The sequence below is a fragment of the Equus przewalskii genome, chromosome 28 (genome assembly GCF_037783145.1).
Source record: "Equus przewalskii isolate Varuska chromosome 28, EquPr2, whole genome shotgun sequence".
NCBI classification, from domain to species: Eukaryota; Metazoa; Chordata; class Mammalia; order Perissodactyla; family Equidae; genus Equus; species Equus przewalskii.
This window is the reverse complement of record NC_091858.1, coordinates 19,957,885-19,984,966: the sequence shown is the minus strand read 5'-3', so window position 1 is coordinate 19,984,966 and position 27,082 is coordinate 19,957,885. Positions and strand designations below refer to the sequence as shown.

Sequence of the window (27,082 nt, the reverse complement as noted above, 5' to 3'; positions counted from 1 at the left end):
AGCAGTATTTTTAAAATATCAAGTCAAACAACCTATGCCTTTTTACTAGAGCACTTATTTACATTTACAGGATTACTGATATGTCAGCACCTATTTCTACTATCTTAGATCTGTTTCTACTGCCTTCTAATTATCCTGCCATTTTGTGAATTCTCATTTTCTTTTAAACATATATTTTAAATTCTGTTTGTTTCCCTCCATAAGTTTGGAAAACACACTGTCTATTTTTATATTTACAGTGGTTATCCTATAAATTGCAAGATGGCTATTTACCTTATCAAAGCACAAAGTTAATTAATATCTCTATTATTTCATAAGACAAAGGCCTTAGAATACTTCAACTCAATTTACTTACCTCCCAACTTATTGTCATATTGTATGCTATTTGTATTTTGTTTTCTCTTAACTGCAAAAGACATTACTAATATTGTTTCACATAGTGAATGTTCATTTAGACTTATATTTACTACATTATTAGCTCATTATTCCTTTTCACAACTCAATCTTGCACCTGGGATCATTTTCCTTCTGCCAAATGAAAATTTTTGGACAGTCCATTGATGAAAACAATTTTCAGACTCTTTTTGACCATGGCTTTTCTCTGAAGGAAACTTTTGCTGGGCACGTGTTTCTGGACTAAACCTATTATCTTTGAATGTCACCTTGAGAAGTAAGCTGTTGGTCCCATTATGATTCATTGAAGGTAGTGTCTTTTCATTCTGGCTGCTTTTAGGATCTTTGGCTTTTCTTTGTAGTTCTAAAGTTTCCATATGTTTCTGGATTTTTTTTCTATTTTTCTTATTTAGAATTTGTTGGCTGTGTAGAGCTTTGAATGGTTAATTTTCATTATTCTGGGAATTCTCAGCCATTCCCTTCAAATATTGCCTCTACCCAATCTCTTTTCCTTTCCTTCTGGAACTCTAATTAGATGCCTGTTAAACCACCTTCTTCTAAGTCATAACCTATCTTTCATACTTTACGTATCTGTGTCTTTCATTCTGTCTAATTTCTTTAGCTCTACCTCCCAGTTCAGTAACTTTAATTCTGCTGTGGCAAATCTGCTGTTAAAGCCTTTCAGTTTCTAATTTCAATTATTACAGTTTTAATATATTGAGTATTTGACTCTTTTACAAATCTTGGTACTTTGTTTATAGACTTTTGGTTTTAGTCACATTTTAAATCTTTTTTTCTTTTACCTTATTAAGCATATTTATATTCTGGGTTTGATCAGTGAGGTGTCTGGAACCTTTGCAAGTCTGATTCTGCTGTGTTACTGCTAGTTCATGTTTGTGATGCCTTGTTTCATGTTTCTTTCTCATTTGTGACAGTGAGCATATATGTCATGGGACCTTATCTGCGGAAATCCTTTGAGGACTGGGTTGAAGGTGGGTTCTTTCAGAGAGGGTTTGATTTACTTCTGCCAGGGCCTGAGGGGACTGCCACTCTAAATTAAATTCTTGTCTTGAGGGTTTTGTAGATCCAAGATACCATGTTTTCAGAGCCAGGCTGTGGTTATGAATTCTTAGAGAAGATCCTCATAGCAACAAAGGATCAAGAGAGGCAGGTTTTCTTGTGAGTAGACTGGAGTTGGGTGAACAATGGGGAAAATGAGAAATGAGAGAAAGGTAGGGAACTGTACCCTGGAGGGCCTTGTAAAGACTTTTTTGCTTTTACCTGGAGTAAAATAGAAAAGCTAATGACGTCACCTGAACAGAATCACTCTGGCTGTTGTGATACGATGAGAAAGCCAAGGAAGGAAGAGGTTAGGGCCATTAGGAGGCTACCATAATAATCCAGGAAAGAGATAAGGGCAGCTTGAATAAAGATGGCAGAAGAGGTAGTGAGAATTGGTTAGATTCTAGTTATATTTTAAAGGTAGAGCTGACTGGTTGGATGAAAGAGGTAAGCTACAGATAATTACAAGGTTTTTGTCTTGAGAAAGTAAGATGGAAGTAGCATTTATTAAATTTTTAGAAGACTGTAGAAAAATCAGATTTGGGACAATCCAAATCTCAGTTTTGGACACATTAAGTTCGAGAAACCTACTAGACATGCAAAAGGAGAAGCTGGAGTTTGAGGGGTATGGGAGGTTGTCTTGACATATAAACTTGGAATTAGGCAGACTACAGATGACAGTTCAAGTTATGAGGTTAGATGAGATCACCAAGGTGACAGAAGTACTTCATTGAGAGATCTAAAGATTAAGTCCTGGGGAATGCCAACGTTTAACTATTATCAGAATCTCAACATACCTCCATATGAATTTCTTAAATCTTACCATATAGAAATCCTAGAATGTCAAGGTTAGAAGACTAATTTAAAACATTATTTAGCTGTTTACATTTAAAATTGGGAAGGGGCTATATAATGTTTGACTTTGGTTCTACAAAGCCTAGAAGGTGTAGGAAGAAAAATTGTTACTCTATAGTAGCACCCTTCTCCTGAGCTGTGGAGCATGGTTTCGGAAACATGCCACAGGAAGACAGACCTCTGTTGAGTAACAATAAGAAAGTCCGTATTTTTTTCAGGTTGTGCCACTATGCCAAGGGATGAGCCAGAGCCTCCCAAATTATGAAATGATTGACAAAAGTTGGGGTCACATGGATCCTTGTAATTTAATTCCAATTTTGTTATGAAATTAAGAGATACTATAGGTTCTCAACACTTTCTTGTTCAGTGTGACTTTAATAAAAATGGATAATTATTTGTACAATTGCTTATCCATTGACTTTCATTTTTAATTCTTTTCATAAATCTTCCTTTGAACGATGTGAACAGTTACCATTTGATAAAACATCAATACTAAAAGCATCCTTTGATCCAAGACAATTCTTTCATTTTGCAGATAGGAAAATGAGGAACAGAAGGGGTTAAATACATCAGTATGTTTCTGTGCATCATATTTCCAAATGTCATAGTAATAATATCCATTGTTTTATAATAATACTGTCCAAATATTATCTGTGAAACAATTTTAAGCTAAAGAACAAAAGGGCTCTAATGTGTTAAAATGACTGCTAATATTGATAGAAGAAAAGCTGAACGATACAATGTTATATAAACTGAGCTTTTGAATCTTGATAATCCCTTGGAGGGTACAGAAATTTTCTACATGAAAATCTAAAACTAACCACTGAGACTACCAGAGAATAAGTTTCAGAACCCCCATTAAGTAAGAAATGGAAAATGTATATATTTCTTGGGTTAGAAAATATTTACATCTTGAAATATGCCTTATTTTTCTAGCTATTCCAGAAATTACACTCAAATACAATAGAATTTAATAATTAACAGAAAAAAAGGGTTAGTAGAAATTAATCTATTGAATATTTGTATAATCTAAATCTGACAATTGTTGGAATATTAAAAAAGATAGGGAAATGAAAAAGGGGCAATCATATGTGATATAATCAAAGATAAAACAGAAGAATTATAATCCAAAAAGCTATCTGAATACTCATTTTGTAGCTTAAAATCCATTACTCTACCCATGTCTTAAAAATTTTGGGTGGGGTGTGGGGATAGTAAGAATGAGGGAATGGAAAGAAGAGAGAGGAATGAAATAGAAGGAAGATATCTAGAATGGTCAGAGTGACACTGGGAAAACTCCACCTCTAACCTCCATTATAGTGAAGCCTCTTTAGACTTGGCATCCTTACCTAAAGGGGGAAAATTAGAGAAAGAGTATATACCCAGGACACATTAGAAAAGAACGTTAGGCAAAGAAACCATGGAAGTGATTGTGGGTTCTGGTAGACAGTCAGTGTTTAAAAGAAACAGATTTAGAGATATGTTGGCTGGAGCATTGAAAAGTAAGCAAAAACCTCCCTACTGAGTCATGGAAGTTTGAGAACCTTACCTTAGTCCTTCTTTACTCCAACATGGATACATACATGATACCTTACACTTGGATAGCACTTGTCATCAAAGCATTTCCGTGAACGCTGCTTCATCTGACAGAGTACCCAAATGCCTATTGTTCTTCTGGGAAGATACTGAGTATCAGCTGTTAGGCAACAGGTGAAGGAGTGAGGGGGATCAAAGAGAAACCTAAATGTAAGTGTCCACAGTCTCACTAAAACCAAGGTTTAACACACATGTTGAATATTACTACTGAGAATTGGTATAGCACTTTATATTTTTCAAAGCCTTTTCGTGACATCATTTGGAATGGTCTTAAGCAAGCAACTAAACTCTGGGAGATATAGTTCATTAGAGGTGAGGATTTCTAGTAAAATAACCTAACATTTACAACTATATTATTTGTCTTAAATTAATCACGTGATTTGCTAGACCTACGTACTGGGGACAACTACAGGTAGGAAAAGTCTTAATGCAAGAAATATATCCAAGAGAGAACAGAACTCTGTTGCACTCAAACTTTATGCTGTGATTAGTTTTCAAAATAACCAAATCAATAACTTTCTGTAAATTGCTAGCCCAAAGGTGGTTCTGTTGTGGATATTTCTGAGTTTGGGCAGATGAAATAGACCAATAAGATAATTAAAACTCTTTTTATATATGAATCAAAGCCTTCATAGGCATAGGATTTCCTTCTCTTCCTTAATGGAAAATGAGCCAGCCAGAAACACCAGTGGATCTGAGAAAGAAATCCAGCATGTAAAGACAGTGAACACTGGGGCCAACCCCACGGCCGAGTGGTTAAGTTCGCACGCTGCACTTCGGCGGCCCAGGGCTTCGCTGGTTCGGATCCTGGGCACAGACATGGCACCATTCATCAAGCCGTGCTGAGGTGGCATCCCACATAGCACAACCAGAGGCACTCACAACTAGAATATACAACTATATACTGGGGGGCTTTGGGGAGAAGAAGAAGAAGAAAAAACAACAACAAAAAAATTGGCAATAGATGTTAGCTCAGGTGCCAATCTTTAAAAAAAAAAAAAAAGACAGTGAACATTAAGGTAACAACTAGAGCTGTGTGGCAAGAACACAATATGCTGACTCATCCAGGCAAGGCCACTGGGCAACCGTATTTGTACAGTGAAATAAGTAAAATCCAGAGCGAATTATTTCTTTGACAGATGCAGACTGAGCTGTTTATGTTAAAGAAAGTTGGGCAATAAACAACAAACATGCCAGTCTAATGTTGAGTGAATGTGAGAATGTTCTCCACATAGTATGTAAAATAGATATAACTAAGAAAAAGTATAGCTGCACTGCAAAAAAAAAAAAAAAGGTCTCAAGTTTAATAAATCTTCTCTCTGGCTAGCCAACATGTCATTATTTTTTATGTCTTGATTTTTTCTTTTTACATTTAAAATGGTCAAATAGGCCATAATTCTGGAATAAATTCTAAAGCTTTAATGAGCATGTCAACTTAAATGAAAATGCAATTCAGGGTTGAATATAGGATATACATTTATTAACAGTGAAAAAGCATTTACCCAAAGTGAATGTTACAAAACACAGAGTACCTGCACAGTCTGGCGAGCTCACTATTTTAGGCATTATTTCAACCTATGTAGGGTTCTCTCTCACTCATTTTGACCTTTCCTCCCTCTTTTATTTCTAACCAGATTTTTAACTTAAAAATTAAGACAAACAGGAATATTTAATTCCCTTTAGCAACAGTTAAGGAAAAATATATTAAAGTTATCTGCTCTCAAGCTTTAGGTATTTTAAAACTAAATTATCTACTCAAATAGAAAACAACAGACTAGATTACAGCAGCTATAACACAAGTCAAATAAGCAAGTTGATAAGGTTCATAGACTACAGTGATAACTAAGACGTAAGTACAATTCTTCCACTGTATAGATCTTTAATAAGCATGCGGAGGGGGGAGAGAGAGAGAGACAGTTGTAATATGTAAGGCTTGGCTTGAATACCAAAATGAAGTTTTCCCCTCTTCCTGTTCAGAGTCTAGAAAACAAATACAGAGCTTGAGTATACATATAATGTAACTTATTATTTCAGTTTCTCTGAAGTCAGGCCAACTGGATAAGAATTCCTGATTCTGGAATGACAGTTTTCTGAATAGGTTTTATTGAAGTTGGAGATATATGTTTCACATAATTTAAATTAAGTAGCAATACAGTAAATGTCCTCATAGGGAAATCTTCATTTAATAATTATTAATGTTCTGATTGGCCATTATAGTTTTACACTGAAGTATCAGGCAAGAAAGGATTTTAAAGGAATACCAACCAAATTCTTTTCTTAAGGGGTATTTCAGCCAATTGTTAACAAACTTGAAAAACTACTTGAAACTAATTCTTCATATTTTATTCAAGGAAAAAATCTGTAAGGTTGTCTTAATTGTTAACTAGCTCTGTGAAGCCTTACTGGGTATATGAGAAGTTTGGGGTCTAAAGGTAAATCACCTTTAAGAGCTGATTTACTTAGTGATGAAGAAATTGCATACATTTTCTTTAATACCCTCTCTCACTACACACAGAAGCAACTGCTATGTTTTGGTCTTAAACTATCAGCTCAAAAGGCAAGTTTATCCAGAGACATACAGAACCTTAACGTTCTGGTACATAAAATTTAGTTCTATTAATCCCTACTTGAAAGAGTTTGGTTTTTCATTTAAAATTAGTCACAATGTTACTTGTCTGTGCAGGGATACTCCCTAATTATATAAAACTTACTATTTTATTTTTGGACTGCAGCAACATAGACAGGAATTGACTTCTGGAAAATATTTATCTAATAGATAATTATGTAAGTTCTAGGTACTAAGGACATGTGTTCTAAACTTATCCAATTTGAATAGAATATTAATATATATTCTATAATAACTTCACAGATATCCTGGATACCTTTATAACCTGCCCTATTCTTGCACAGGAGTAAGATATGCAGGTATCTAAAAGACTTTAGACCCAATAGCAGCAACACTGGCATTATTTGGAAGCCTGGCCTAATGGCTGGACGTTATAATAAATAGCATATTTCTCTCTTGACCATTCAAGACTTGACTCTTCTCAATAGCCTAATTATACAGAACAGTGACTTGCTGTATAGAATTCAACATAATTTCCAAAAGAGATACTTTACAGATAAGTCCAAACTTTATTTAAAACTACATTTTAAATTTAACGTTACCAAACATCACAATGGGGGAAAAAATTAAGACCAAAAAACAAAAGAAAGAAAAGAAAAAACCTCACAGTGTATCAAGGCTTGAATCTGTCCAGAATTCAGTTTCTGATGTTTTTAAACTGCCATGGGCAGAAATTAGCACACCTATCAAAAATGCAGTGTCAAACTAATTTACATTTTATACAGATCAAAACAGATGTTTATTTAGTGCCATTTTCATATATGCATTGACTACGTAAAGAGAGAGTCAGATGAGCCTCTGAAAGACATCTCATACACTTTGGGCTCCCACTGTTTCTGAAAAACAGAATAATAATTAATGCCTTATAAAGTACTTAATTATTGAATTAAGACATTACTTACTAGAATTTACTTTAATATTGTTCTCTTCCATTAAAAGTTTTACTTTTAATATAAAGTTAATACAATGGAAATACTAATTCAGTTTGCTACAGTAATTCCCTGATAACACACAGTAAGAGTTTACAAAGAATAGGTGAGGGTTTCAATTTAAGACGGCAGACTAAACAGATATTTCTTGTCTCTCACAAAACCCCACTAGAACTAAATGATAAGAACTACAAAAATGAATAAATCCAGAACAACAAAAGAAAAGTGGTTGTAAGAGAACAGAGCATAAGAGAGATCAACAAATTCCCAGACTGCTCAAAGCAGATGGAGGCATACTGAAAGAGTGGAGGAAGATGCAGCCTACACACACTACGAAAGGCAGCAGTGGAGATGGGTATCAGCTGAGTTTCTAACAAGCAGAACTGGGATGAAGACTGGGAAATTAATTGAAGGTTTGATACTTGGTCTGCCCTTCTCTTCACCCCATTTCTAGGAAAAAATAAATAAACAAAAAATTTTAAATGATTTTAATCAATTGATGAATTGATAGAGAACAAAAAGAAAATCCTATGACCTTGACACAAGAAATGTTTTCCTCTGAGTGGCCCAGGGGTGCTATTAGACCCATAAAGAAAGAAATCTGGGACTATCACTTGGCTCTGCGATGAATCATATTTATACAGGATCATCTTCAGAAAAAGTATAGAAGATTAATTATTATAGTTACAAAAACAAAATGTGTGTTTACTTTAAAAACCTTAATGTAAGAATATGAGTAAAACTGCACAGAGGCAGATGGAAAAGGGGAGTGTGGTAGTTAGCTGGGTAATGACCAAAGTTGATGGAACTAGAAAATATATATATTTAAAATAAGGTAATAAACAGAAAAAACAAAAATAATATGAATGCTAAAAGGAGAGGTAGGTCTAAATGCTCACTTTTCATAGGGGAGATAAGAGATATTATCTGAATTTTTAAAATTAAGGAAAATTATAAGAACATTATTTAGAGATAGAGAAGGTCTCCTCCAAAAGAACTAAAAACCAATGATTAAAAGAAACGGGCTCTTGCTAATTATCATTAACTCTTTTGTACCTTTCTCACCTTTTGTAAACTTTCTTAAACCATGTACATATAGTACTTCGCTAAAACTGAAGATTTTAAAAATGGAAAAAAAAAATCTGATAATACCATTTTATAAATTAGGCGACTAAAATTTGTACAGAATTGCTTCCTTCCCAATGTCTGGCTTAAATCTTCCAAGTACTAGTAGTGCATTTAAAAAACAAAATGGTAGTATCAAGATTCAGCAATTTTTCAGTATGATATGATTAAAATTGATAACTCTTACCAGGTTCTTTTAGTGTCTGAGAATTCCCAGCTAACTCTTCAGTCTGCATTTCACATATTTCACCAGATAAATGGTTTCTCTGTTCTTCTTCCACCATTTTCTTCCTTAGATCTGCCTTTGGAATGAAAATAAACAATACAAAATCAGTCTTCATCTTAATATTTGTTATATAAAGACAAGCTTAATTAAGGAGAACCAAATACCTCCGAATATATTGTCAGTTTAAGTGGTAAATCTTCAACTTTCACAAAGTCTTCTTCATCAGATTTCTGACTTATGTTACCAGATTCTGCTTCCTGTAAGATAAACAAATTATATTTAATGAAAGCAATCCACTCTATCTTTAGATTGCCTAAACCAAACCAATTGCCCAAATCAAACCCCTGGACTAATTTAAACCAAAGGCATCCACACTAAGAGAGAAAGTGGTTTCTTACATATAAGTATACAACAGTAGTTCTACCAAATTTGGTTTTCTTCTATATTCAGCTCTATGAATAAAACAGAAATCTAGAGTTCACAGGAAGGGCTACATACTTGCAGCTGTGGGCATACTGTTGAGCTTTTCTGCTCCCATTTTATAAAACAAAGAGCCAGTTTATACAGATTAAAGGAAGAAATAGTAATTATACTGAGGGCTAAAATAATTAGAACTCATTTCTTGATATGTTTACAGAATGCATCAAGCTGTATCCAGCACAATATAAGTAAACATTTACAGACTTTCAACATCAACTTTGTGGATGTTCTCGCAACATTTCCCACTCATCTCTCTCTCATTCAGCTCAAATTGTGTATTTATGTGATAATGGAGCTTCCTAACATAGCTTCCTTGAGAACATATCTTATATAGTCATCAGATTCATCTTCAAAAACCATGACTTTGACCATTCCACTTTCTTGGGCAAAAACCTTCAGTATCGTCCCCTGCCTAAAATTAAAATTCAAGACCCTCTATAACCTAACTTCAAGTTAATTTCAATTGAATGCCTCCATAACAACTCTAAGCACTCACCAAATGATAATAAGAATAAATCTAACAAGTAACTTTCAGAGTTTTAAATGCATAATTTTATAGATAGTGAAGTAAACAAAACAATTAAAAAAGTTACTCTTTATACTGTTTTTGAAACATTATAAGCCCCCTTTCTGAGAAATTATGAAATCACAATTGTAAATATATCTTTAGGAAGAAAATTGATGTTAATTAAAAAAATATGTGAAACATATTCCTTAGGCCTAAGTACATTGTTACAAGTAAAGTATATAAAACATACACAACCCAAGGATCCAAAAAATAACCTACTCGCTATAAAATTAAATTGAAAAAAAGGTCCAGAGTAAAACTAAACTTACCTTCTTACATAAGCTCAGATATGCTAGCATATGTTTCGATCATTCACTGTATAGATAAGGACACTACTGCTGTCAAATTATTTTATTTCCCATCCCAAGTATAAACCTTCAGGTTTATTAAAGATTTACGCAATGCTCTAAGTAGCTGAGTGTGGAGCATGGGTAGTGTGAGAGATTAATGATGATTCACGTATCATTATCCCTTCAGATCTGAAACTGAAATCAACTCTCTCAAGGTTGCCACCTAAAACTCATCACCTTGGTTGTCAAAATTATAAAAAGTAGAACAGCTTTTAGGCTTTGAGAGGGTAGTCTTAATTCACTATCATCTTTCTGTTCAAGTTTGAATAAGAAATAAAAATGTTCCAACAGTTTCTAAAGATAAACACAAAGCAGAGTTGTGTTTATGTGCTGAAAATGTTAATCTGAAAATGAAGAAATATGCACAGAGATGAAATGCAAAAATATTTAGTAATGTAAATGATACATACATAGTCATTGACTAACACTGGAGATTCAGTATCAGGACTTCCAGCCAGAGAGCTTTCAGGAGTTTCCTGAGCAGATTTAACTTCTTTGACTCTAGGCACCAGGGTTTCAATTTCAGTTAAAGGTAATGGCAAAGGATTGGGCTGTTTAGATGAGTCAGTGGTATTAAGCAAGTCCTTTTGGACAGTGCTATTTGGAGGTTGCTCATTTTCCAAGATATTGAGGTAACAGGGTTTCACAGGAGTGCTGTCTTGGTCATCTGTCATCAAAAAAGAAAGTTTCAACAGTAGTGTAATGCAACAGTTGTTAAATTTTACTATTACGCCAAATGAAGACAACGTGTATAAATAAGTAATCAAGACATTTAAGACTCAAAGGAAAAGGCAACTACAATGGTTCCCAAATTTGGTTGATCAGATTCATCTGGGGATGTTTTAAAAATGACATTTCTAAAATCCACCATTTTCAGGATAAGGCCCAGGAATGGAAATTTTTTTTTAAAAAAAGCCACATTTATAAAGATGTCTTCCTTGTGGAATTTTTCTGTTTAAATATTTGTCAACTTTTCTTTAATGTCTGTTTGCAGAAACAACGCCCTCTTGTTTTCTACAGTTTTCAGGGGGAGAATAAAGAGATACACTAGGTCCAAAATACCTTCAAACTTACATTAGTTAAGAATTCAGACTTTTTAAGTTTTTAAGCACATACAAAGCACTTTAGATAATCTTCAAGTTGAACACTTATTATATTTCTTACCTTTACTAGTAGAGGGTTCTTGTTCTGATGGGACATTTTTGCTTTCTGCTGATTTTTCAAAGTCATGTTGTAGAACCTAGAAGAAAAAAGAGATGTCTTAACAGCAGGGCCTAAAATATATGGTCACCATATAGGAGATGGTTGCTAGGTGTGTGGCTGTTGTCCAACCTGAGATCTTCATACAAGCGAATTTAAAAATATCTTGTAAAAGTATTTCAAGAAGGACACTGTGTGTGCAATTTCAAGATGGCTAAGTAAAAAGGTTTCCTTTTTTTCTTTTCTTTCTTTTCTTGTTTTTTTTTGCTGAGGAAGATTCACTCTGAGCTAACATCCACTCCCAATCTTCCTCTTTTTGTATGGAGCCACCATCACAGCATGGCCACTGACAGACAAGTTGTGCAGATCTGTGTCCAGGAACAGGACCTGGGCTGCCAAAGCAGAGTGCATGGAACTTAACCACTAAGCTGTGGCGGCTGGCCCTTCCTTTTCTTCTTAAATAACCTCAAAATAATATGGAGAATTGGAATATTATGCATTCCACTCTTTTTTATTATTTCTTTCAGATCAGACTCTATCGTAAATGAAACTTACATCTGTTTATATGTAGACACTAAGCGAATGGAAGAGGAACTGACCAGGAAGGGAGAAAGATAAACAAAGCTAAGTGCCTTCAGCAGAAGAAAAGAACAAAAACTGAGATTCACTCAGAATTATGAAGTGCTAGATTCTAGGATGGAAGGAGTACGGTGGTGGGGTGGGAGCTGGTGATGAAAAAGAGGGTGGTGGTGGTGGTGGTGGTGGCTGAAGCTGTTTAAATATAATGTGGACACCTACATTCCCTCCCCCAACGTCAACAAAAAATGGGAGATTATATTTTGGAGAAAGTGAATTAGTAAGTCTCAGGTTTAGGGGCCACTAGGGGTAGGGGTGTGGTGTGGAAAGCACAAAAGAGAACAGGGTAAGGTGTCATAGTGAAAACAGAAGGATTTAGTGCAAGACTGTAATAATGATGGGACCCTCAGCCCCATCCCTACATTTAATTCCAGAATACTAGCAACCAATGAAGCATACTCTCAGGCAGGAGGAGACTCAAGGACCCTTCTTTGGAGAAACTAAAACACTCCAGAGAAAAGACTTAATAGGTACTGATTTTTGGGGATTTCTATCAAAAAGCTAACTGTCTACCCAATTGCCCTACAGTGAAGCCCAAAAGAACCCTGACCCGTTTTTTGGTATATGGTTCAATATAAACATTGAAGGTAGAGCAAACATTTGAAGAAAGCCTTCAGATGGATAAAAGAAAATGATAATGCTTCCATGAAGTATAGGGTACTGTAAAAAAGTAATGATCAGGAAAACAAAGTCTTTAGAAATTAAAAATATGACAGCTGAAATAAAAATAATTTCATGTAAGTGTTAAGGTCAAAGAAATCTCCCAGAAAGTAAAACAAAAAGAGCAATGGGACAATAAGAGAAACAGAGGAGAAAATTAGAAGATCAACCCAGGAAGGTTAATAATGTCTGATAATATTAATTCTAGAAGGAAAGGAAAGAGAAAATGGTGGGAAAGAAATAAAGAAAATAAAAGAAAATTTACCAAACAGAAGGACATGATATAGATTGAAAAGACCTCAAGTACCCTGGACAGTCAGGAGTCGCTTCACGATGAAGTTAGTTCTGAGAAATGGATCGTTAGGCAATTTCGTCATTGTGTAAACATCACAGAGTGTACTTACATAAACCTAGATGGTATAGCCTACTACATACCTAGGCTATATGGTACTAATCTTATGAGACCACTGTCATATCTGCTGGTCTGCCATTGACCAAAACATAGTTATATGGTGCATGACTGTACGTGTGAATGAAAAAAGACTCGCAACAATGTGTATCATTGTAAAATCTCAGAACTCCAAGGGGAAAGGTTCTGGAGTGGGAAAGAAAAAAGATATATACAAAGGATCAGAACTAAGAAAGGCATTGAGCTTCTCAACAGCAACGTTGAAAACTACAAGACAAAGAAACAGTGCTTTCAAAGATCTGAGGGAAAATGATTTTCAACGTGGAAGAATTAAGATTTTCTTAGACATATAAAGTCTCAAAATCTTAAAGTTACTGGAAGATGTACTCCACAAAAATGAGGTAATAAGCCAAGAAGACAAAGATTGGATTCCAGACACAGAGATCTAATTAAGAATGACAAAGAGGATTCCCAGGCTCGGTCCAAAGAGCCAAACCTAGAATGGAGCAGGAGAGGGGAGTGCTTCAGGAAGGACAACAATGAAAAAAACCAGTTGATGTACAAAATTTTACTGGGAGGTTTCTACAGCTCTTGGAGGGCACAGCAAAGACCTGGGTATATGTTCAAAGAAAATTAAGTAAATAAAAAATTGAGATGACTATTAAATTCAGATGAAAAAATGTATAAGACTAAGCAATCAACAATATTTGCTTAGCTCAGCAGTCAGTAATATTTATTAAATATAGATTTAACCAAAACATATAATTAAATGAGAAGGAGTTCTAAGTGACCTAAAAATCTTCAGCCTACTGTAATAGGAAGTCCACAGATAACGTCTAATACATAAGTGAGTAAATAAGTACACACTTACATATTATTTAGAAATATGGCAGTAAATAGCATAAGAAATCATACAAAGTGTTGCCTCTGGGATAGGATGAGATGGAGGTAGGAAAGGGAATTATTTTATTTTGTTACATACTATTTCCATACATGACTAGGAAAAATATAAAGATAAATTAAATTTAAAGATCTTCTGAAGTAATCGCATAATTTTTAGGACTTGGTAGGAAAAAAAAAAGATTACAGTGCTTTAAATTTAAGCACTGATCAACACAAAAATAAACTATTGTTTCACATTTCAATAAGGATATTAAAAAGGTTTGTATTCATGAAAATGAGAATGGGGAAGCTGTAAATTTGGACATCTTTAAAAAGGATCCACTTTTAGTAGTTAAAATAAGACTGGTGGAAGATGTGTTAGTCCACACCGGAATACCTGATCATCATGTTCATTTTCTTCTGTAGTTTCAGTGTTAGCCTGAAGCGAAGTCTGGACATCTACAGGTCCCTCTTCAAATTCTTCTATTTCTTCATCTTCATTCTCATCTTCTCCACTTCCATAATTAGTCAAAGCCTGAGTTTCAGTTTTGGACAAATCTAAGTTGATTAATATACAATTTTTAGTAAATTTTCAGCACTTAATAGTTGTCATTTGTTGCATTCCTGCATTGTGCAAGTGCTTTACATACAATATCTGAAATCTTCAAAACAGTAAGTACTAGAAAACCGTGGTGCAGAAAAGACAGGTAATTTAGTCAGGGTCATACTGGAATGTAAATTCAGAGTTGTGTGACACCTAATTCTATATGCATTACACTCCACCAACCTGTTTCAATAAGTGATATATAAAGATCTAATGTATAAACCTAGCAGAGAGCCTTTAAACTTACTAATAGACACTGGACATTCTTCACTTTCTTCATCTTCCTCTTGATCAGAAACATCAGATCTCACATTTTTGGGACCATCACCATCATATACCTCAGAAGTCTGAGTCTGCTTAACTGTCTCAGTCTCATCCTTGTCCTAGCCACAAATAAATTTGAGTAATTAATTCCTTGGAGTACATTTTTAAAAGGTATATAGTAAGTCTATCATAGAAATTAATAATAGTCATCACCTAATAAAAAATACAAAGAAGCATTTTTGACAGTTTAGTTTTTTGGGGATTTTTTTGGCGAGGAGGATTGGCCCTGAACTAGTATCTGTTGCCCATCTTCCTCTTTTTGCTTGAGGAAGATTGTCACTGAGCTAACATCTGTACCCATCTTCCTCCATTTTCTATGTGAGATGCCGCCACACAGGGCCAGCCCCATAGTTTTGCTTTTAAAAGAAAATAAAGGTTTGTCAGAAGGACATTTGATGATATAGTTTGCTCTCAAAGATTAAAGCTGTTAAAATTATTTAACCTTTTGTTTCAAAAGCATTATTTGTAGGCACAAATTAATTAGCACATACTTTGTCTTCATCATCAATTTCTCCAGCAGGTGAGCCATGATCTCCTTCAAGAATCCTTTTGGCCTATAAGCAAATCAATTAACCAGAATTTAGGGGTAACCTCTCAGCATTACATTTAGGCATTCAGTTAACTTTGACAAATGCTACATTTTTTGACCATTATCCAAAGAGTTAAATGCTTTCTTAGAAATGTAAATTCAACTCTTTTATTTAAATCTTTTAAATTAACAAAACAAAAAGCCACACTGCCTACCTGTTATCTTCTTGGATATATATGAGGGATCTCAAACTTACTAAATTCAAAACAAAATTCTTGATTCCCTTCCTTCCAAAACCCGTCTTCCTTCAGTCTTCTCAATCTCAGTAAACAGTCCTTTGTATTCACCCAAATGCACAAGTCAGAAAACTAGGAACCAACCTGTGCTTTGCTTTTATTATCCACATCTAAACCATTAGAATGCCTTACTGACTCAGTCATCAAAATGTACCTGTGGTTGCACACTCAAAGCTAAGACACATCATTTCCTACCTGGACTCTTGCAATAGCCTTACAACTGGGCTCTCTGTTTTCTCTCTCTACTCTCCTACAACTCCTGTTCAGTAGACAAATCTTTTAAAGTGTGCGTGAGAGCATGTCGCTCCTCTATTTCAAACTTTCCCATGGGTTTCCATCACGCTTAGAACAAAAGAAAATATAAGGTCCTTATCACAGTTTCTAAGGCCCCACAATTTGGCCTTATCTACCTCTGTGACCATATCTCCTACACTCTCACTTAGTTCATGTAATGGGTTCCTGCCTCCCTGGCCCTCTCTATTCTCCAAACTGCTCAGTCCGGCCTTAGAGTCTTTACATTAACCATTCTGCCTGGAATGCTGTTCCCTTTCATCTTCACTGTAAACAACTTCTTGTCTTTCAGTCTTTAGCTTGTATTTCACCCCCTCAAACAGCCTCGTGAGACTGCTCTAAAGTAGCCCTTCCGATCATTTATTATGGTATTCTATTTTCTTTAAGCTCTTAGCAATGGCTGGAATGATATGAAACTTATTTATGTCTAGAATAAAAACATTGTGAAAAGTGTGAAATAGATGCCTTGACATTATCTACTTTAGATTTCAGGAAGAAGGGTTATCTTTTTCTGTTTTGGATCTTGACCTGCCTTCCTTCTCATGATTAGAGAATGTCTAGGAAAAAGCCTCCTGGTGTGCCCCAATTTGGGGGGCAAACACCCTACCCAATTTCATATGCGATCAAGACTAATTTAACAGGATATAAGAAGCTACATGGATGTGCAATCAAAGTCCTAACTAATATATAAGCATGTGTGTTGGCTGGGGTGATAAATATTCCTGGAGAATCTACTGAGGTTGGCAATAGCCACGGCAGGCAGCTCAAGGATTGGATTCCAGTCCTCCTCTGTTAAAGGAGACCTGAGTAAGTGACAATAATGTGAATTGGATATCTGACAATTCCTGTCTGCGTTCCTGATTTTTAGCCACTGCTATTACTCCTGAGATTCAGTATGTGGCTAATACACACACTGATTTATAAACTGATTAACTGATATTACTAAAAAGAAATACTTTGGCTGAGGTCAAGTATGATTTTAGTTATTAATAATGATCAAGGAACTATATTTATATGCTAATTATTACTCCTAAAATCAAAATGAATGTTATTTACCTCTTTGGCATAAGACTGTATCACTCCAGCTGCTTCTATTTTCCTTTTGCATCTCTGTTTAACAGTTATACTATTATTATCCAAATCTTGCATGAGCTTAAAGAAGGCCAATTCATTAAACAACACTTCAGATATTTCTACAAGAAGATCTTCTCCACAGTCTTTCAGTTTTCTGCCAGCAAATTTTGCCAGTGAATCCTATTCAAAGATAAACCAAATAACTTCAAGATTATATTAAACTTCAGTTGTGAGTAGAAGAATACAGACGATTAACAGGTTTAAATTATAATATTCACCTAAGGAAAAACCTTTTTTTTTTACTTTTTAGTAGTGAAAAACTTAAAACTACTGGCTAAGATTCTTAATAATGTTAATATTACTCAAGAATACTACTAACTAGGAATCTTGCTAGTCCTGCTTAAAGAGTAAACAGAAGGAGAAGAAAAGAACATGCGGCCGTCCATAGATTTAGTCCCTACTTAACATAACTTCTGGGCACAAATGAATAAAACAGGGGAGTCCTAATCCCAAAAGAGTTCCCACACAGTACTGGGGATACATATATACTAGAAGTCGAAGTGCCCTGAGAGAGGAAAATACAATCTTCCATGTCTAAGTGATACCATTAGAGCATTTGTCAAGTTTCCCCCACTATATAAGCCGGCCAGTCCTTCTAATTTAAACTTTTTCTTCAGAATCAGTCTAAAACTAAACTCTAGTTCTATTCAAGTTGACATACAGCATCATCAAGTGAACAAGTCTGCTATATTCTACACATTTTTTATAAAAACTGCTTTTATTTTTCTTTCTTCCTAAAAACATGGACTATGCTATTTAGAAAACAGGCCAACAACCATGACGTTTGATGTTCCTCTCTCCCAAAAAACTACCTTATCTAGCACGACCATGGAAAGAAGTATGAATGCTGGTGTCTTGTGAAAAAATTTCATTTCATAAAGTTTCATAAGAAAAAAAGTAGAAGACAGTAATTTAAGCTCTACCTCATGAAAATCTTCAATACTGTGAGCAAGATTTAATGTAAACTAAGTTTTATTTTTCCTGTAGGTGCCCCCTTGGGAAAAAAGCAGTCAGATTTTCTTAGACTTAGGGAAAAAAATATTATTTCCAAGTTAATATTTTGGAATCTGCCCACAATTATATAACAGGCAAAACTGAGGAAGACCTGGACTGCATGATCTTGATAAACAAAACGATTTAAATTATAAACAATTTCTCTTTCAGCCTGATTCTAAAATGCAGTTCTTTCTTTCTGTAGGAATAAGCTAGCCAATTAAATGTATAAAAACACATTTATCTAAAAGTTAACATTTTTAAATAATGCATAACAACACACGTCTTATATTCCTTACAACTTATGTGTTAAGAATTAGATTAAATACAGCCAGGACAATTTAGAACCCATTACTGAATTTATACTTTAGCCTAGGGTTTTAAAAACATGAAGAGACAAAGTGATAGTTCTGTCTCTAAAACCAATTTAAACACAGGAATAGGAAGAAAGGAAAAGTTCTATAGGAAAATTTTCTAATTAAGATGAAAAGAAAAATATATTCTCTAGTTTGGAATGTCTCCTGGGAGGCAAAATCATCCCTTAACATAATTTAAAGTTACTGTTACAGCCTAAAAAGTCTCTAAAATCAAAAGCTGCTTTCTGGCTTGTAAAATTTCCCAGATTGGTAAAAAATTATTTTAGAAAATATCATAGAATACTTTCTAAATATTTCAAACTTAAAATGTTCTTACTGGGTAGGAGAAAAATAAAAACAAAATTTTACCAGAGTTGGGACAGACTCTGGAGATGATCAAGTTAAATGAAGACACAGGCCCTAATACAATGTTCTTTTTAACTAAGTAAAGAAATAACCTAAAAAGTATTAAAATTTCATCTCAAATGGATGTTAGAATGAATATCTACTTGAATAAGTTGTGTGATACCAGAAAATTGAAAAAAAAAGATCCTAACCAGCTGGTACACATTGATAAGTCAACCAAGTACACTCTTACCTGTAAAATACTTCCAAGCTGTTTATGAAAGAACTTTACAAACTCTTTGCTCTCATCATTTTGCTGGGTAAGGGTCAAAACCATGCGTCTTACTGAAGTTAGAAGTTGAGAAGAGCATACTTCATCCATGTGCTCCTGAGAAAAACCCTAGTTGGTTAGGATATAAACTTATCTATTGCTTAAAAAATATTACTCCACATAATATGAGATTTGATTTTTCTTCCTTCTCAACTTTCAGATGTATGTTTGGAAATATTCGTTCAAAAGAATAACTGCTAAACTCCCACTCAACACACGTTAAGAGGTTTGCAAATTTCGACTCACCATAGCAGCTAATAGCCAGTGGAGGAAACTGGCTGATTAAATACTTTTCATCACTTCCTTTCTGTACCTTCAGGAGATCTACTCATGCCATAGTCTCTGTATTGCCTAACTTCTGATTTGCAGTTCAGTTCATTTTAACTACTCTTAAACCATATTCACCTTCTACAATTTCCTCTCTATAATCTTCTGACTCAGGCTTTCTCTCTCAGCACTCTTGACACCCTGTGCATTGCAGGTTGGTTAGCAGCACTCTGGCCTCTACTCACCAGATGCCAGTAGCACCCTCCCCACTCCCAAGTCCTGACAACTAAAAACATATCTAGACATTAAAAAATGTTTTTAGGGTGAAAATCACCCCAGTGAGAACCGGTGTCCTAATGTTCTTAACAAGCAAGGATGTAGAAACTACACAATAATCCAATTCATGGTCAACTTTCTGAGATGAGCCCATAAAACATCCCTATCAAGTAACCTCAAGGTTCTAATCCCTTCTCCTGCCACTAAATTCATTTGGGCAGATCCTCTAACCTTTACTCAGGGTAAGTTTGCATTTTGCATTTTTTTTCCTCTATACAAATGTGTAAAATGAGATGGCCAAACTAGATGATGTCTAAGTTCCCTTAAATCCAAGGATTTAAGCTCATTTTTTATAAAGTCAGGTGTCAAGGCAGGCACTTAAAAAAAAAAAAAAGACACTAGTCCCCTGTCTTCAAGGGATCTCAATCCAGTAGAGGAGTCAGATACAGAAATAGTCAGTCACTACAAGCTATGCACCAGCCAGCAGATGATGCTTTTTAACTACAGGGACTGCTTCTTATTCATCACCTAGCACAGTGGCTAGCTCACAGGAGACGTTCATTACTTCCTGAATAAATAAATATCATTAAAGCAGCACACACTTGGTGCTACATAAGAAGCTGTGGTAGCATATTAGAGGCAACACCACGTATCTCTGAAGAAAGGATATTCAGCCAGGCAGAAAAGAGTGAAGGTATTTTATATTTTCGATACTGACAACTTGTACAAAGGGCTGATATGTGAAAAAGTAATGGCAGGTACGGGAAATGCTGAGTATCTGAAGTGAGTGTACCTGGATGGAGAGTGGTGAGAAATGAAGTTGGAAAGTACACCAGATCCAGTGGTGGAGTCTCTTGAAGGCTAAGGAGTTGGCTTAATAAACATTCACTTCCTGCCTATTGTGACAGGAAGTCTAGGCAAAAGATAAGGACACGAAGTAAGGTTATGCTATTGGAGAGAAGGGAGCAAAACTGACTGCTCTTAGAGGAAAAATTCATTTTGACTCACTGGTGACAGAGAGTAAGACAGGGTCAAGAAGTCTGGCTTAGATGACTGTGTATAATGCCAACATGAACAAAGAAGTTCTATAATCCTACCAAAAGTCAAGATTTAAGTGAAATGAGACATAATAAAATAGTTAAAATCAGATCATTAATTCTCATTTTGTTGGCTCCAGAAACTTTTTGAAATGCTAAATTTAGTAAGGGAATCCTTATGAAAGAATATCACTTAAATCAGACACAAAATGGTAAATGCAACAAAATTTCCGAATTGCTTTCCCTAAGCAGAAAGCTAAATCATTTAGATTTTTCAAACCTTAAAAAATAACTTACATATCAAATAGATATTACTACCAATATACCTAATTTAACCAAAAAAGACATGTTTAAAAGTAATTACTGCATTACTCATGATAAAAAAAACGCAAAGGAAAAAAGCTAAATTTTGTAATTATCTATGCCTAAGATGGAAGCAAGCAATAACTTATATAGCTTAAATCAACTCCCTTGAGGGAATGGTTTCAAACTCTTAAATAAATATCTACCTATCTATAAGAATACATACATAGGGGCCAGCCCCATGGCCAAGTGGTTGGGTTTGCATGCTCTGCTTTGGCGGCCCAGGGTTTCGCCGGTTCAAATCCTGGGCGTGAACATGGCACTGCTCATCAGGCCATGGTGACGCAGCATCCACATGCCACAACTGGTAGGACCCACAACTAAAAATACACAACTATGGTACCAGGGGGCTTTGGGCAGAAAAAGGAAAAATAAAATCTTAAAAAAAAAAGAATATATACATATTCTTATAATTTATAGGAATATAAGTATTCTTTTTTGGGAGGCAAATAGATATTTCACAAATAACAGGAGATAAATTCATTGAATAACTGGTGAAACTGAAGTATTTGTCTTATCTCCTCAAATTCCCTTTATCTGAAGTCCTGCTTGGGTGAAACTACTAAGAGATTTAAAAACATATTATTCTAAGTAAGGAGGCACATGCCAATAATGATGACACTTTTTCATAAGTGTTATAATAAAGGCATGTACCAAGTATCCCAGGAGCAGTGGAGAGAAGGAGGAATTCTGCCTGTTGAGACATGCAAAAATATTTGGGATGGGTCCTGAAGGATAAGACTGACACAGAAAGGGTGGAAGGGCATTCTAGGCAAAGGAAATAACATGGGCAATCTATCTTTTTGATCAACTTTAAGAAAGAAAAAAGGTATGTGGGAAAGAATAGTCAAGAGGCTGGGACCAGGCTGTAAAACGTTTTATGAGCGATGTTGAATGTGATCTGGATCCTATGGGCCAGTTGTTTTCAAACTATACTTCTTAGAGGCCAAAAAATTTAATTAGTTTGAAAAACCACAGCTGAGGTTTGAAGGATCCATACATTTATTAATTCAATCAATACATGTCTACTGAGGGCCTACTATATGTAGGTACTATAAGACAGTGACCACACAGATTCACATCTCTGACTTCATGGAGCTTACATTTTAACTGGGAGACAGATAAAACAAATAGGCAAATATTAACTGAATTAGAAGGTGACAAGCACTATAGAGATAAAGAAAAGCAGGTAAGGAGTAGGAGATCTGCTCACAAAAAAGGTAACATTTGAATAAAGACCTGAAACGTTCAAGGGAACCTTATTAAACACGCAGGTATGTGAGGGAAGAGCATTCCAGGCAGAAGTATCTGCAAGTGCCAAGGCCTTAAAAGTACTAGCAAGGCTAGCAAGAGAGTTGAAAGATTAGAAAAGGAAGCAAACAGAGACAGAAAGACCAGTTAGGAGCTGTTCAAGTTGCACAGGAAAAGGCTAAGTTTTTCAGTTTTTACATGGAATAATTTGGGCATAGACAGGTGAACCTCTCTCTCCTCTTGGATATGAAGCCTCTTCATAGAAAGCGTTTCTATAGTTACATTCTCAAAGATCTCTCTTCTCTCAAAATATTCCAAAGACAGCAATTACTTCCACTGAGGGAAGAAATACAAGTGTATGGAAACAACTTTGTGTTGTCAATGTCTTTCACATTGACAAGTTCAAGTAGATTTTAAGAAATGAGCCCAATGATAACATATTCTGTAGTTCCCCATATCTGAATGAAAACAGTCATTTCTAATTTTTAGAATTTCCACTTTAAATTAGAATGTGAAACAGTGCCATCTCAGAAAAAGGTTCTGTCTTTATATTCTATTTGCGTGCATACTTCTTTCTCTGCCCTGTTCAAGTACTGCTTATTAGTCTCATACTCTTACTATTGGTAGGAATATAAATGATTAACTTTCCTGAGGGACAATTTAGCATGTCTCAAAAGCCTTAAAAATACTCATATCCTTAGAGCTAGAAATTCTATGTCTAAGAATTATTTCTAAGGAAATAAAAACGGGATACATATTTAAATTTAGCTAAATCATATAAGTATGTCTATAATAGTGAAAAAGAAATCAGAATAAATACAAATGTTTAACAATAGGAACTGACAAAATAACTAATAGAAAATTCTATTCTATGGATACTCAACCTTCACAGTAACAATCAACATAGCTGACTACTAGCAGTCTACTTGGTCAACTCTGGCTCTTCCTCTTTCACACAGCCTCTAAATGTTGGATCACCTGGTCCTGGGAACGAGTCCTAGGCCCCTTTCTTTTACCTAGTGCCATGCTCGAGGTGACCCTATCTACCGTTAATAGAACCTCTTGATTTCCAAAATATATTCCAGTTGTCTACTTTTCCACACCTTTGTCTAAACCACTGTCATTTCTCATCTGATCTCATTGCACTACTGACCCATTGCACTACTGAATAAATTCTCCACAAACAAGACTTTGCATAAAACCTTCTAGGAGTTTCCCTTTGAACTTCAAACAGTCCTAACTCCTAATCATGGCCTATAATGTTCTACATAACTAGCCCCTGCTTCCCTCTCCAACTTCATCTCACACAAATTTCCTACAAGCACACAGGTCCTTCCTCCAGTTCCGTCAACATGCCAAGCTAGTTCCCACATGAAGACCTTTCACTCTGTCTGGAATGATCTTGGTTTAAGCTGGTCCCTTATTCACATCTGTGTTTAAATGTTCCCTCTTCAGAAGCCTTCCCTGACCATCTAGTCTAAAACAGATACCATCATATTAGCATATCTTAACTCTCCACATGGCACACATCACTACCTGATAACACATTTACTTATATGTTTTATATTTATTTTGGGGCTCATATTCTCATTCCAGCATGTAAGCTCCACGAGAGCAAAGGCCCTGATGTGTTCACTGCTATGTCCACAAAACTTGGCATAAAGTGGGCATTCTACAAATATTTCTGAATGAATAATGAATGAATATTGTGTAAACATTTAAACATATGCAGTAGAAAAATAGTGATGGCGAAAGATGTTTATGACATAATATATGAAAAAAGCAGAATGCGCATATACATGTATAGAATATTACAGAAAGTCTCACAAAATGTTGACGGGGCTATTTCTAGGTAACAAAATTATGGTGCTTTTTTCTTTGGTTTACCTGTATTTTCTGAATTTAATAAAATTGAGTCTTTTGTACAAATTAAAAAAACAAAACACATAAAGCTTATTTATTTTTAAACATTTCTGCCTACCTTCAAAAAAGGAATGACTTCTTTCATAATTGCTTTAATTTGCCGGTCAAGCTGCTGAGTGTCAATTCTAGGACATGGGACAGTAGAAGCTTCACTGAGAGGTTGTTGTGAACTATGATTTTCAATAACAGGAGTTTCTGTTTTAAAAAGAAAATGATACATTGGCAAAATGAAGTCTATGACATTATGCAAATGCATTTATGCAAAATTCTAAAGAATATTAAATTCTGATGATTTTATGCTAAAATAATATAAAGAAATTGTCTGTAGTTTTAGCACCCCTAATAATGAAAAGAAAGTGAGTAAAAAACCACTCTTATACCTTAGGTGGGGCTTTTTTTATATACGGAAATATGATTTTTACTTTTAATCAATTCAAGAACACACCTTCTAAATTATTAGTCGTAGTTGTGGCAGCAGCACCATCTTCATCTTCAATAATCCAGGTGCATCTTACATTCGTGTTACTCTCAGCCTCAGTCTTCATACGCTCATATTCCCTCATTCTGGCTAATGCTTGATCTAGGTGAATCACAGTGTTACCTGCATATGGAACAGAAATATTTCTAGAAGTTACAAAAGCAAATTGTTTCATGTATTCCTCCAAAGTTATCAACAAAAAAATACTATCTGAATGTAGGGAAGAAAAACTAGCTTTAACAAGTTCCAGATACCGTACTAGCTGGGTACTTGGCATACATTATCACAGTGATTTATTTAATCCTTAAAATAACCCCATACAGTAGATGAAAGTACCCTCATTTTCAGGAAACTTAAGTAACCTGCCCAAGGTTTCACAGCCAGTTAAATGTAGGAGCAGGGATTTGAACTCAGGTCTCTTAGACTCTGAAGTCCGTATTTATTTCACTACATCATGTTGCTTCACTTAAACAGGACAACAAAAATAAATTCCAAATCTGCAAATGCTGATGCAAATAATCCAACCTAACAGAAGCACTTAAGGTAAGGAAAAGGCCTAAGAATGAGCTTTCCCAATTATCCTTTGTCCACTTCAGACAAAGCTAGTGGTGAAGGATTGTGAGAAAAAAATCAGTAAATTAAACAAAACAGGTAGGACTCAAAGTCACTTGGTAACTCAGAAAGGGAGAGAACTGAGGGGAAAATGGGGGCCACAGAGTGATTTTTCTATATAATGGGATGAGCTCAGTACAGACTTGGTAGGTATTTACCCAGAAGGGAGCTAGGGCTTAGAGGCCTTGATAATCAGGATAAGGCAAAAGGAAAACTTATTGCTTTGGTAAAAGGTGATACCTAAGGACAGGACAAACCTTGGCCCTTTTCTTTGTACTGGAAAAAATGTCTTTGAAATCATCTAAATCTTGTTCTCATCCTATGAACACGAGAATACGGAGACATTAGATTACTCTATCAACCAAGTGCCCCGGAGGTCTGAATGACTGAATACTCGGGTGTATTTTGATAGGTTACAGCCTGGAAAATGAAATCAGCTACCTACACTTTTTTCTTTTCCCTAATCTCCTTTCCAAATTTAGGACTCGGGTTTTTTTTTCTTTTTGAGTTATGCAACCCTGTAAAGCTTCTTTTGTTTTACTACTGATGAAAAAAATGCAGTGTGCTATGCCTGAGAGAGTTACCTGGGTTTCTCACTAAAGATTATTTATGCTAAGAAATTTTAGCTCTTCCCTCAAATTATGAAGTTAACATTGCTAATTGAAAATACGATTGGATGAGGCATGGTTACCTCTGAATTCTTCCCATTGAGTTACTGAAAGACATTAAAGGATGACTCTTCCCTTAAGGGAAAGGAAATTACCATTTTTTGAACTTCTATTATACATGCTAGAAGTTCCGTATATTTTTCACACGAACATAGCAAAGTAACTAAGATCCCCATTTCCATAGTATATGCAGAGTCAGAAAGGTCAGATAATTTGCCCAAGGTCAAAGAGTGAAACAGCATATTCTTGAATTTAGACTGATGGATAGACTTTTAAGCCCATGTTTTTTCAACCACGTTGATTTTCTAGACTTTTGTTTCCTCATCAATGCAATTCAAAGACTGTATTAAAGTCATGTTCTAAGATTATAAAAAATTCTGCTTACCTAGATCATCTGTTGCAAAAGGCTCAAAATTTGAAGATACAGACATGACGCTAGCATTATCAGCATCATTTTGCTCACTTATTTTATGTGCCTCTCTCTCAAAGTTCTTCTCAAAAGTTTCCTAAGTTACAGTTTTAAAAAAACAAATAAAAATCACTAATATTTCTTTTAAAAATTTCATGATTAATATTAAAAATATAACATAGAAACTCAGTATCTGCATAAAACTATACACTTAAAATTGCAATATACCTTAAGTTATAAAAGGTTGAATACAGAGTCACAGAAAACATTAAAATATTAAGTAACTTTGCAGAACACTTATTATATAGATGAAAATACACAAAGCCAGCTATGGATTAAATTCTAACTAGGTAAAGTTAACATTTTAAATTATTTCTACACCCTCAGGGAAACTCTCCTATCTCCAAACCCTAACAGCATCTAGTACCTTACTAAGATATCTGGTTGTTTCAAATCAGAAGAAAAACATGACAGCATCATCCATATTTTTTTAAATCTATTTTATTGAAATACAATTTACATACAACAATTCACCCATTAAGTGTACAGTTTGATGAGTTTCCAAAACTATCTCCACCCACATAACCACCTTCCCTAA

At 35.0% G+C, this 27,082-nt stretch overlaps 1 protein-coding gene across 49 annotated transcripts in view; it reads right to left on the bottom strand.

The window, feature by feature from the left end:
- Positions 1–5,364: 5,364 nt before the first annotated feature.
- PCM1 (pericentriolar material 1) overlaps positions 5,365–27,082 on the bottom strand; it is an 85,781-nt gene continuing 64,063 nt past the window's right edge. For 48 of the 49 annotated variants that reach the window (XM_070598242.1, XM_070598251.1, XM_070598273.1 and 45 more), the window contains 13 exons: positions 26,461–26,581; positions 24,763–24,918; positions 24,376–24,512; positions 19,123–19,257; positions 17,098–17,295; positions 15,417–15,479; positions 14,849–14,984; positions 14,395–14,555; positions 11,375–11,450; positions 10,621–10,877; positions 8,977–9,069; positions 8,774–8,888; positions 5,365–7,368 (listed from right to left, as the gene is read on the bottom strand). In XM_070598242.1, coding sequence (XP_070454343.1) covers positions 7,343–7,368; positions 8,774–8,888; positions 8,977–9,069; positions 10,621–10,877; positions 11,375–11,450; positions 14,395–14,555; positions 14,849–14,984; positions 15,417–15,479; positions 17,098–17,295; positions 19,123–19,257; positions 24,376–24,512; positions 24,763–24,918; positions 26,461–26,581 — 1,674 coding nt within the window. In that variant the 3' untranslated portion in view covers positions 5,365–7,342. Of the gene's footprint in view, positions 7,912–8,773; positions 8,889–8,976; positions 9,070–10,620; positions 10,878–11,374; positions 11,451–14,394; positions 14,556–14,848; positions 14,985–15,416; positions 15,480–17,097; positions 17,296–19,122; positions 19,258–24,375; positions 24,513–24,762; positions 24,919–26,460; positions 26,582–27,082 lie in introns of all 49 variants that reach the window. The other variant, XM_070598246.1, reaches the window with a different exon arrangement.